General features: G+C 45.0%; 2 protein-coding genes across 2 annotated transcripts in view; both read right to left on the bottom strand.

Annotated features, from left to right (window-relative positions):
* SPAG5 (sperm associated antigen 5) overlaps positions 1–5,100 on the bottom strand; it is an 18,774-nt gene extending 13,674 nt beyond the window's left edge. The window contains exons 1-3 of the mRNA XM_040243929.1: positions 4,952–5,100; positions 4,576–4,695; positions 86–1,176 (exon numbers count right to left, since the gene is read on the bottom strand). Of these exons, the coding sequence (XP_040099863.1) occupies positions 86–1,176; positions 4,576–4,695; positions 4,952–4,996 (1,256 nt within the window). The 5' untranslated portion in view covers positions 4,997–5,100. The remainder of the gene's footprint in view (positions 1–85; positions 1,177–4,575; positions 4,696–4,951) is intronic.
* A 1,838-nt stretch (positions 5,101–6,938) lies between these two features.
* RSKR (ribosomal protein S6 kinase related) lies at positions 6,939–11,945 on the bottom strand. Its single transcript, XM_040243930.1, has 12 exons — positions 11,879–11,945; positions 11,250–11,498; positions 11,075–11,158; positions 10,882–10,950; positions 10,469–10,538; positions 10,129–10,233; positions 9,925–9,965; positions 9,646–9,673; positions 9,447–9,536; positions 9,271–9,359; positions 9,034–9,144; positions 6,939–8,599 (listed from the first exon to the last, which is right to left on the bottom strand). The coding sequence occupies exons 1-12, from the start codon at positions 11,933–11,935 to the stop codon at positions 8,375–8,377; spliced, it is 1,218 nt and encodes a 405-aa protein (XP_040099864.1). The 5' UTR covers positions 11,936–11,945; the 3' UTR covers positions 6,939–8,374.
* Positions 11,946–12,270: the final 325 nt, after the last annotated feature.

The raw sequence follows: 12,270 nt of genomic DNA, 5'->3' as shown, positions 1-12,270 counted from the left end.
AACATGGGAAGAAGAGAGGGAGAGGGAAGGGAGTAATGGATCCAGGCAAATGAAGCCCTGGAGCACAAAGATACAGGACACTTACCCCCACAGGAGGTGCTCTGTCTCAGAGGCACTGTCCTTGGTGCCCACCAGGCCTGTCTGGGATGTGTTTGTACTCCTTTCCTGTTGTGCTGGGGGAGTAAACCAAGTCCCCACCGAACAAGCAGAGAAAGGGGTAGTGCCGATTGCAGCATTCTGAAATGCAGAGGGAAGGGATAAGCTCTGGCGGAGATTTTCTAGCATGACTGAGGTATTGACACCTTTTTCCAGCCAGGCCAGGGGTGACATCCAAGGCCCTACATCGGAGCCAGGAATGCCACTGGCATCTTTTCCTGATGGCCCAGGAGCCACCTGTGATTCCATTTCTCCAGGATTTGGGCTTGGGCACGTGGATGGAATATCGTCTGTATTTGACACAAGTGCTTGATGTCCCAATTCAGCGTTCTCAGGGAGTGTGGGAAAGCTCATTTCCTTCTCCTCTATAGCTCTGTGCTCTAAAATATCCTCTTCTGGGTCCACATGACTGACAGGGCAATCTGCTGCTAAGGCAGTTGAAGGGGAAAGCCAGAGCATGGAGGAAGGCAACAAGGTGTTACTTTCAGAAGGAACTAAGTCCTCAGGCTCAGCCTCAGTGCTCCTATCCTTCAGGCTTTCCTTGGAGCAATGTAACTGCTGCTCAGAACAGGGATTTGGTGGGGACTCCAAGAGCTGGGATGGAGGATCCTGAAACACAGGTATCTCAGGCATACCAGGAACAGTTTCTGAAAAGCTGTCTTCCGTACGGAAGGCCACCCCCTTTCTCAGCAGATCTCCTGGCCTCAGAGGCTCATCTAGAGAGAAGCTGTTTCCCTCTGCCGTGATATCTAGACAGTCCGCAAGCGTAATGTCTTGCTGCTGCCTCCCTGGAGAAGGTACAAGGACCATGGTTTTAACCACATTGTTGTCCAGTGGGTCTACTCCTTTCTCACAGCTTTTGGGAGTAGAGTTCTTTTGGGGAATCAGATTTAGGGGCTGCTCATCTGATTCGTGTTGATAAGCTTCTAGCCACTTTGAGGGATGGCTGAACTGTTCTGAAGGGGAGTCTGTCTTCTTAGCATTGACAAAATCTGGTGGAGATGAGTTGTTGCTGTCTTCCTGCCAAAGAAAACAAAAGCAGTTGATTAAGAGAGTCAATTCTAGTTCGTAATATACAATTATGGGCTCAGGATACTGTCTGAACTCAGAAAAGAAAGAGTTCTCATTACCTTTGCCTAGATAAGAACTTGGCTAAGCCTTGCTGCTTACTAAAAAGAAAGAAAGAAAAGTTGAACAGTAGAAAAGTTGGGAAGACATTCTGGGTCCTTCCAAGTGAACCAAGTTACAGTATAAAAAAGGCTAAGATATTCTGTCCATGTCATGTGGAGACGGTAGCTTGAAAATGACCCTCCTCTTCTCCAATCCTAACTCCAACGTAATTCTAGGGTAGGAGGGATCCCTGGCTCAAGTTCTAGAGTTGGTATAAGATTTTCCTCTTTTTGGAACAGAGGAGAAATTGGGGACTAGAGTTAGAGAGCACTTGGCCCACAGAGATCCATGTATTCTTGGGAGAAAAGGCAACATTAACCTATGCTAGTGACCTAGTCTCCCTGGGTACAAGTGCTGAGGTTATCCTGAACACATGAGTTGAAGCCATTCAACTCTTGGGATCTGAAGAGCTCTAGCCTTTGTAGCAGAGGAGAATGAACTGCAGAAAGACTTCTTCCTGGTGCACTGATAAGGGACTGACCACCTCTCAATTGGTGGTTCACGGAATAAGAGACCACTGAACTTTCAACCACTTGCAGGACTGCTGGTTTTGAGATTCAATGAACAACAATAGGAAAATATGAATATACTTATGTGGATCTAGTAGCCAGAAAAAGGACAAACTCTGAGATAGTTAAGAAAGGTAGACCCTACCAAAACACCACTGATGGAAGAAAGAGATGACCATTTGCACCCCAAAAAATTTATGAATATATAAGAAAATCTGAATACAACTCACACACACAAAGACTTCCTGGAAATAATAAATATTACCTGTATTTATTTATATTTAAATTGTTTTTTTGTTTGTTTTGGCTGCATGGCATGTGAGATATTAGTTCCCTGACCAAGGATCAAACTTGTACCCCGTGCAGTGGAAGTGCAGCATCCTAACCACTGGACCGCCAGGGAATTCCCATGGAAATAATAAATATTACTTTTAAAGAAAAAATTTCAGTAATATGAATTGAAAGAAGATGATCAGGGTTAAGACAGGAATTGCTGGCCTGAACAATCAAGTAAAAGAAAACCTTTAAAGATACAAAGAAGTGTAAATCTGAGGGAAAAGCTAAGAGAATTGGAAGACAAATTTAGTAAACCTAACATGTGCATAAAAGAATCTCCAGGAGAAAAGAGAACACCCATAGGTGTGGCACTGATTAATAAGTATTAGAAGAAAATTTCTCTAAGGTAAAGAAAGATTTGAATTTGCATATTAAAATAGCTCACCAAGCTCTAGGCAGGATTGATAGGAAATGAAAAAATTTCTAAACTACCAGAACAATAAGATATTTTATAAGCTTTAGATATAAAGACTAATTATTTATTTAAAAAAAAAAAGAAAGAAAGAAAAAAGAAAGAGTCAGACTTACATGAAATTTCTAATTTACAGCAGTGGATGAAATGTAAGATTGACCTAAAAAGGGCTTCTGAAATTCTAGCAGTGTCCTTGGGTATTGGTTACAATGATGTGTGCTTTACACAAACTTGTTAGGCTCCATGTTTCATGTACTTTCAAGTATTTTATTTCAAATTTTTAAGTTTTTATTTCAAAGTGCTTAAGAAAAAGTAGAAAATAAAGGAATGGCAAAGAGATATCAGGCAAAAACAAAGCGAGCAGAGGCAGCAATATCAGTATCAGACAAGGTAGAATGTAAAGTTATAGCATTTCTGTGACAAGACAAAATTAAACTATACAATGAAAAAAAAAATCAGTCTGCACTACATAGCCCAAAAGCTAAATATACAAACTAAACACTTTTAGAAATGTAGAGATGCACCTTAAAGCTTTTGCTGTTTATTAAGTTCCTATTTATTCCTTAAGAAGTAGACATTTGCAAATCATATATCTGAAAAGGGGTTAATAACCAGAATATACAAAAGACTCCTACAACTCAACAACAACAAAAATAATCCAATTTAAAAATGGGTAAAGGACTTGAATAGATATTTCTCCAAAGAAAATATATGAATGACAACTAAGCATATGAAAGTGTGTTAGTCACTCTGCTGCTGCTGCTAAGTCGCTTCAGTTGTGTCCGACTTTATGTGACCCCATGGACGGCAGCCCACCAGGCTCCCCGGTCCCTGGGATTCTCCAGGCATGCCATTTCCTTCTCCAATGCATGAAAGTGAAAAATGAAAGTGAAGTCACTCAGTCGTGTCCTACTCTCTAAGACCCCATAGATTGCAGCCTGCCAGGCTCCTCTGTCCATGGGATTCTCCAGGCAACAATACTGGAGTGGATTGCTATTTCCTTCTCCAAGCATATGAAGAGATGCTCAAAAACTTCCAGAAATGTCCAGGACCAGATCATTTCACAGGTTGAATTTTACCAATCATTCAAAGAAGACGTAATACCCATTTGTCTCAAGCTCCTCCAAAAAATTTAAAAGAACACTTCCTAACCCATTTTACAAGGCCAAAATTACACTGATACCAAATCTGAACAAGGATAACAAAACTCAACAGATCTGGCAGACTGAAAAACAGGCAAGGACAGGGTAATTAACTATCTGCTTATGGATATAACAGAATGTGACATTCTTTGAATAGTAAATATGCGTTTTTTAATATGTTCACGGAACACTCAGAAAAAATTCACCCTATACTCGGCTAAAAAGACAACAGACTACACTCTGAACATAATGTAAGAAAATAAATTTAAAAGGTGACACAAAATGGTTTTTAAGCACTTGGAAATCAAGAATCCCTCCTAGATAGCCCCAGGATTAAAGGTAAAAATCAAAAGAAAGTTATAAACTAGGTAAAAAGCATGACAAAGGATGACTATAATATAATAAGAAGACTTAGAAAACAAAAAGAAATAACAACCCAATAGAAAAATAAGCAAATAATAAACAAATAAGCAAAAAATAAGCGTTTGACTACCTGGGGAACGGATGGATATTGGCTCATTTTTGCAGCTGACTGACTTCTCCATAAGTGAGCCCTTATCAAGAGGAGACCAGTAATCAAAGTGATAGTATTTCTGAGACGTTTGATAAAGACTGAACGGGGGAGGAGGTGATAAAAACTAACACCTAAACAGAGAAGTGGGCTCTCAGTGGATTTCCTTTAACGACCCTAGGGCACCTCTCTGTTGGCCTGAATAGATGTAAATGGATGTCGTCTAGGCAGAAAACTTCATTATCGTTATTAATTACGTTCCAGCCCTGGCCCTCTGTTCCTCTGAGCTCTCGGCCTCGGCAAAGAGCCCAGTCGAGAGACTGGCCTGGCGAATCTCACCTGCAGCCCAAGTTTGCATGGTGATGGGGTCGGCAAGTGTGGGGGCCCTTTTCCAGAGTTGGTGGGGGCGTCGGGCTGCAAGGCAAGTTCTCGAAGAGGCGTTCTCATAGCTGCTTTTCCCTAAGAAAGAAGAGAGCATGAAAGTAAGCCTGGGCTCTGCAACCGGCCCTAAGAAGCCCTCCTCCCTCCCTCACAAGCTCACGAGCAATAAACAAGAGTAGGCTCCAACCCCAGTGCTCCGAACATCAGGACCGGAAAACTCCACACACACGCCCCCCGCCTCAGGCTCGACTCTGCTTTCCAAGACGCTCGGCACCGCCAGCAAACCCCGAAACCCCGGTCTAGGCCTCTCGCTCCATGAGGCCCTTCGGCTCACCGGTTGGGGCGAAGGCGACAGGCTGAGTTTTTTCACCCGCCACATCTTCAACACAGAACGCGGGGTGAACACCTCCCACACGTAGGAGACGACGCCATGCCTACCCGCCGTCTTTATTTGAACCTGCTTCGCGCTTCCCGATTGGCTGCGAAGCCTCAGTGCGTCAGGAGGGCGCGTCCGCTCCGGACTCGGGCCCGGCGGGCAAGGGCGGGGGATGCATTGGCCCCGCCCGGCCATGCCCACGGCGGGCGCGCGCGCGCGCGAGCGCCCTGCGGTCTGATCCCCAGCGTCAGCCCTCGATGCGGGCGGTGGGAGAGGGGGCTCAACGCCCAAGGCCAGTTTTTCGGCCTCACCTCCGAGAGCGTAACGGGTAGCTGGACTGTCGAGGAATCCATCTCTCTAGCTTCGAGAAGGCCACTTTCACTCCCAGTCAAAAAAGTTGTCCCCGTGGCCTGGCCTTAGAAGTCTCTCCCTCAGGTTTCCCACAGTTACTTTAGCCGTGACCGGCACGAGCCGGCCGAGGGGTCTAGAAGGGAAGGTGAGTGGAGTGGTTTTGTTTTTTCACTTAGGTTGCTCGGTCCGCGAACAGGTCCTGCGTCCGTGATGGCCTCAAATAGCCTGCGCTGTCATTGAACCTCTCCAGAATTTCTGGTGTTTTCTTGGGACTTACCTCAGAGCCCGCAACAAGTTTAATGAAACAGTCATAGCTCACAAGTATTTGACATTTATTAGGCACCTGGCACTCCTCCAGATGCCTTTTATTATTTTTTAGTATAAAACACAGCTTTATCAGATGCCGTTTATCTCCTTTAATCCTGAAAAGAACTATGAAATAGGTGCTGTAAATATCCCCGTCTTACAGACATAGGAACTGAGTCACACATAATGTCTTCTGTCCAATGCCCCGCAGGTAGTAAGTGGCAGGGTACAGATTGCCACCCACACCACCAACTATATTCTACTGTCGCTTGAGACCTGTGTGGGAAACTAGCTACTGGAGGTGGGATTTTGGAAAACAGCCTAAAGGTATTTGGAGTTATAGTTTATTATAAAGTATGTTCAGTTGGACACTCACAGGCACCTTATTGACAGTCTGAAGTCATAATGAATTTGGAAAAGGCAATAACCCAGGGAGGAAAAACCATGTTATGAACTTCAGGGCTCTCAGGGGAGGCTCTTCTGTATTATCCAGTAGCAGAGCCGCTAGCCACATGTGACTACTGAGCACTTCAAATGTGGCGAGTCCAAACTCAGACTGTAGGAGTAAAACACAAACTGGATTTTGAGGACTTTGTATGAAAAAAAAAAAAAAAACAACCTTATTTTAAAATGTTGATTACATGTCCTGAAAGTCCGCTGAGTTGTGTCTGACTCTTTGTAACCCTCACGGACTATACAGTCCATGGAATTCTCCAGGCCAGAACACTGGAGTGGGTAGCCTTTCCCTTCTCCAGGGGATCTTCCCAACCCAGGGATTGAACTCAGGTCTTCTGCATTGCAGGCGGATTCTTTACCAGCTGAGCCACAAGGGAAACTCAAGAATACTGGAGTGGGTAGCCTATCCCTTCTCCAGCGGATCTTCCCAACCCAGGAATTGAACTGGGAGGATTGCAGGCGGATTCTTTACCAACTGAGCTATGTTGAGATATTTTGATATATTGGGTTAAATAAAATGCAGTACCACAGACTGGATGGCTTAAACAACAGAAATTTATTTTTTCACAATACTGGAGCCTAGAAGTCAGATCAAGGTGTCAGCAGGGATGGCTTCTTCTGAGGCCTCTTACACTGAGATATTTGTTGGTGGATCAAGTCATCAGGTCTCCTAAATTCCAGTCTAATACTCTTTACTATTTTAGAAGCCATTAGTTTCTATTTCTAGTATCGTTTTTTTATCCAATGTGAAGTTCTGGTCATGACAACTTTAGAAATATGTAATAAAGCTTAAAAAGTCTCTAAAGAGAAACAAATGAGATAGTCAAAAGGCTTAAGGATACATTATTTATTTATATCTCAACCTAATTCTAAAAGGCTTACAAAGATGGAGATAATCTACTAAGATTTTTTAAAAAGGATTAAAACAGAAAAATGAAAATAAGAAAAGTAAAGGCAGAAAAGGAGGATGGAACTAAGAACATGGCTAGCATACATAACATAACATGAGGTCCTAAACACTTGCTGGAAGTGGACCACAAACTGGGCTCTCAGTGGTCTAGCATCATATGAAAAGAAAAATAGACTCAATTGAATATAAATTGTCTTTAAGGTGAAAACCTACCGGCAATTGAGGAAAAGCACAATTGGGTTCAGAGAAAATTTTCTCACATACATCCTTATATAGAACATTATGATCGATAAACACCCTTTACAGTATCCACAGCAATTAAATTTCATAGGGATTTTCATCTGGATTGTCAAAGTATAATTCAGAAAAAGCAGTTCTGCAGAGGTCAATAAAATGCCAGCTATGTACAGGGAAAATCTGGCTTAAACCAGGGACAAAATTAATAAACAGTACTCAGAGTACTTCCCAGACTCTCTTCAGATATGACTGAAGAATAATGAAAGTCAAGCTTTTAGGAAGTTAAAGAAAAATGAAAAGAAGTCATGAAGGCAAGAAATGTATACAAATTTAAGGTTCAGGTGATTTTCCTAAAGGAAAAGGTTCTTGAGTTACATCTCTTATCTTAAATCTCAAAGTTGATGTCATGCCTCTTAATCCATTGGTTTGCCCATCATAAACTAAACCCTTGGCCATCTAGGGAAGAGATCAGTTTAAGAATGCTTATGTCTTTTAAAGAGGTTTTGTTTTAGAAAAAATGTGGATTGTTATTCCAGTTACCCCTAAAGAAGACATGTAACCCACCCATGTTTCATTTCTTATTCTCTTCCTCACAGTATGCTATTAGATTAACTTTTTAAATTTTACAAAATTAGACTGACTTTGGGCCCTAAATCATGTTTTACCTGCATATTTAGGGGTTGAAATAAATGCTAGCTTTTGAGACCTCTGAAAAACATTCATACTGCTTCTGACAAGCCTATTAAACACATAAATAGCACCTTGGGAACCCATGAAATGTTATTGCTCATGAAAGGAAACATGGCACAGAAACGAGGAGGAAAAGTGGAATAAACTTCTGGCTAAAAACGGCAGGGTGTAAGCACTGGAGAACTGACATAAAGGTAAAGGTCCACACTCTGATCTGAGATTGAGAGAGAGTTTGTATGATGAGGTAAGAACTAGGGCATTGTGGCTGCCAACAGCAGAACACCCAGTCTGAACTCTGGTTCAACACCTAGAGGAACAGAATGATAAGAAGCTACAAAGTGAAAACAAACTGATCATCAGGTGGTCACAGTGAGCTGGCAGTGGAGGAAGTCCTCAGGTTCCCGGATGGGCCCCAACTCCAGTAGAGGAGCTCAAGCCAGCCTCGGGTGGACCAGGAAGGACTCCAGATTACAGTCAAAGTCCTTGAAGAACATGGACTCCGATGATGGACTAGACTGGGTAGCTTGTGTCTCCAAGACAAAGTTCACTGGATGCTTCTGTAGGAGCTCTGGGTCAAAGGCCACACCCCGGAAGAAAGGGTGGACCTGGAAGTGATGCAAATAACGTAGACGGTGAAGGGGATTCTGGTGTAAGAGCTGAAGGAAAACAGAGCATGAAGGATGAGAGACTGGGATATGAAAGGGACGGAACAGAGAAGCTGGAAAAGGAGAAAGAAGTTCATGGATCTGTGGAGGGCAGGGAGAAGAACCCAAAAGAACAGAGATATGTAAAAGTAGGAGAAATAGGCTTATTTGGGGGCAGCAGTAGGAATAAAGGAGCTGTATTGATAAGAGAGCAGCACTCTCTCAGAAGTGACCTGCTATGGATAGGGACGAGCTTTGGAGGATCAGGAACTCAGGTATAAAGTCTGAAGTGCTAGTTAGAAGGCAAGTAATGAGGTAGTACTTATCAAGTAGGAACAACCCCGATACCTGCCCACAACCAATAACTAATCAGAGGAATGGGGACATATCACTTCAGTGATAGGGAAAGAAGTGAAAGGTTTTTGTAGTGAAGTGCTTGCCCTTACCTCGTGGAGCAGAAGTGAGAGCCCCTGGTTAAGAGAAGATGGGATCTCAGAGTCATAGTGAGTCACACTTGCCAACATGGCCACATGATCTCTCTCTGCTGGCACCGGGAACTGAGTTGAGGGGTGGGAAGATGTCATTGCTTAGTAAGAATAAGGGAAGATTTCTTAACATCTTCTTTCTTCCCACCAGAAAGCAACTCCTCTCTTCTTTGCCCAAAGTTACTACCATTCTCTCACCTTTCCAGTTGACAGAGAGAAAAGCAAGACACCCAGGGACCACCAGTCAGCAGCATGGTTGTAAGGCCCTCCACTCAGGACCTCGGGCGCTATAGATTTGAAAGATACTTGTCACTGACATCTGTTGGCATTCCTCCTGCCTACTGCTTACCCATCAGCTTTAGCGTCTCCCTCACCCATGTACTGAAGAGTGCCACAGATAGTATAGGCTCGGGCTCCTTGGGGCAGGTGGCGGGACAAACCAAAGTCTGTCAGTTTCAGATGGCCTGTGAAAAACAAGGCATCAGCACCACTCTGTTCCAACCCTCATCAGTCATGACTTATTTCCAAACTGCGGTGCCTCTTATTCTGGGACTAGAAAAAGATATGACTTACCTCGTTCATCCAGAAGGATATTCTCCATCTGAAAAACCACAGGTGAGAAGTTATTATTCATTCTCTTCCTTTCACCCCTTTTTCATCATGTGTATCCTCAGCTGAAGAAGACGCCCTTGCTCAGCAGCTAAGTCTATACTTGGAGGGCCCTTGCCCAAATCCTTAACACCCACAAGGGTCCCAAGGTCAGCTGTTCTCGGCAGCTCCTCCCACCTTCTTGGACCTATTGGAACATCTTACTGAAGTCCCTCCTCAGACAAAAACAAAGTATTTAATTACCTTCACATCTCGATGGATGATGCCCAAGTCATGGAGATAGCCTGTGGATGACAGCAAGCATGAGGGTTACTGAAGCTTTGTCGTTTCCAATTTCCCTGATAGCTCCCACCCCATTTCTATCCCTGTTGACTTCAATTTTCTCCTGCCTCCTCCCTCCCTCCTTAATTCCTTCCTCATTTCCATTACCACTCCTGTTTCACTTACACAGCACCAGGATCAGCTCAGCAGCAAAGAGGCGGATGGAAGCCTCAGTCAAGCGGCCAACAGCAGACCACAGGGAGTACAGATCTGTGCTGCAGTAGCTGCACACTGCAAAGCAGCAGAAGTCTGGGCAATATTTGGGGCCTACTATGCCTGGGCGCAAGGCATTGTATGCCTCCTGCCCAAACCGATGCCACCTGCTGTCCCCTCTCCCTTTGGGAGAGAGCAGTACTACGAGAAAGGGAACAGAGCAAAGGCAGAACAAGCCAAAGGGATGGGTAATCTCAGATGGGGAGTACAGCAGAAGTGCCCTTGGGAATGAGGAGAGAAGCCAGTTACTCACTAATGAAGAGGTGTCGTTTCCCCTGCCAGCTGTCCCCCATACTGTGTACAAAAGGATGGTTGATCTGTCGCTATGGACAAAGAAAACAGGAAGTGAGGAACAGTGAGGATCAAGGCAGCCAGAAGTCAGGCTTCACCTAGTTGTGCAGAAAGGAAGCTGCTGCCCCACCTCTCAGTTCAGGCTGCCTGCCTGGTAACCCACTACTAAGGAACACACTGGATGTGCTGGAGAGTTTTCCCTCAGCACCTAGAATCACTCTACTGATAGCTGCATTTCCTGAGGTCTTCTGGTTACAGCAGAAGGAGGGGTCAGAGTCAGGAAAAGCAGGCTAGTTGGACAAAAATGGTGCTTTCTCCACCTGTAGTTTGGTTCTTCCAAAGATCCTTTTCCAGAGCTGTGTGCATACTGCATACCTGGATGCTGACCTCCTCTTTGCACTGCCTCAAGATGTCCCTCTGTAGGACCTTTGCCTTGGGCACCACCTATAAAAGGAGAGGAGTGATGCTAGAAGGGAACAGTGTTCTTATATTGTTTATTCCTCCCAACCTCTCTGAAATCAAGGCTGGAGACAGGGACTGGAGAATGTGGGAGTACCCTGGTCCCTACCTTCACTGCAAATACTGCTTTCTGGCCACAATCTAACACCTTGAGGACTGTTCCAAAGGAGCCTTTAGCCACAAGGCCTAAAATCTGTACAGAGAAGTGGAGAACAGGGCAGTTGAGACTGTTTCTTGATTTCTCCCCAAGACTGAGACCCTTTCCAGGGATTCCACTGACCTACCTTTAGCTGCTGATGCCTGCTAAGGGGCCTAATAGGAAATTCCGGCAGAAAGAGGTTGATGAACTGAGGCACTGGCCATTCAGGCAGCGGCTTCTCTACTAGCAGTGGGGCTGGCTCCAGGGGCTCCCGGTGCAGGAACTGATGCCCCCGTAGTCCCCACAGTTCTTTCACACCTGACCTTGTGGTCCCCACACCTGACCAGAGGCTCTTCCAGCCTTGGACCCAGGGGCCCCGGATGTTGCCACCCTGCTGAGAACCAAAGGAGCCACTAAACTTTCTGCCCCTGAGGTATTACAGGTTCTGCCCATCTTTAGCAGGCGCTCCCTCAAATCTCAACCCTAAAGACATAGATTTGGCCCAGGCAAGATGGCCACTGCCCTTGCATCAAGCCAAGGTCTGGATTTCCTGGACACAATGAAAATCCTCTAGGAAAGCAATATTTGGACATTTCCCCCATATGGCATCAGAAATTCAGCCTGCACCTCTCAGTATGGGACTGGGATAGCTACTTTGATACTAAAGCCTCCCTGCCCTACCCCCACAGTGGACACCACCAGTCAACTGCCAGGCCTCAAGCCCATGTCTCTTTCACCTCCCCTAAAGAAGCTGCCAGAGGCCCCACACCCTACCTTATGAGAAGCAGCCATCTGGGCATGGTGCCCCTGCCGGCAGCTCACTGCTCCCATCCCCAGCTTCTGCCTCCTCTCTCCTCCTGCTAAATCTGCTGCCCATTACATAAGCAGTTCCTCCCCCTGTGCTGTTACACACAAGCCCCGCCTCTTTTCCTTGCTGTTCAAGACTAGAGATGCAAATGATGCAGTCAAACCTCACCCTTATCCCCAAAGCCTATCGCCCTGATGAAGAGCAGCTTAGAGCCAGGACTAAAATACCAGAGATCTGTCAGCAGGGGACCCATGTCACTAAGAGCTGGGAAATATCTGCAATACAGCTTCAGGCAGGAGGGAAGAAGCCACCCTCAGAGTGGCACCTAGGATTGGTGGTTTCTTGGATTGATGGAGAG

Source organism: Oryx dammah, unplaced genomic scaffold, assembly GCF_014754425.2.
Source record: "Oryx dammah isolate SB20612 unplaced genomic scaffold, SCBI_Odam_1.1 HiC_scaffold_8, whole genome shotgun sequence".
Lineage (NCBI taxonomy): Eukaryota > Metazoa > Chordata > Mammalia > Artiodactyla > Bovidae > Oryx > Oryx dammah.
Note: the sequence above shows the minus strand (reverse complement) of the source record. Positions and strands in the feature narration are given on the sequence as shown.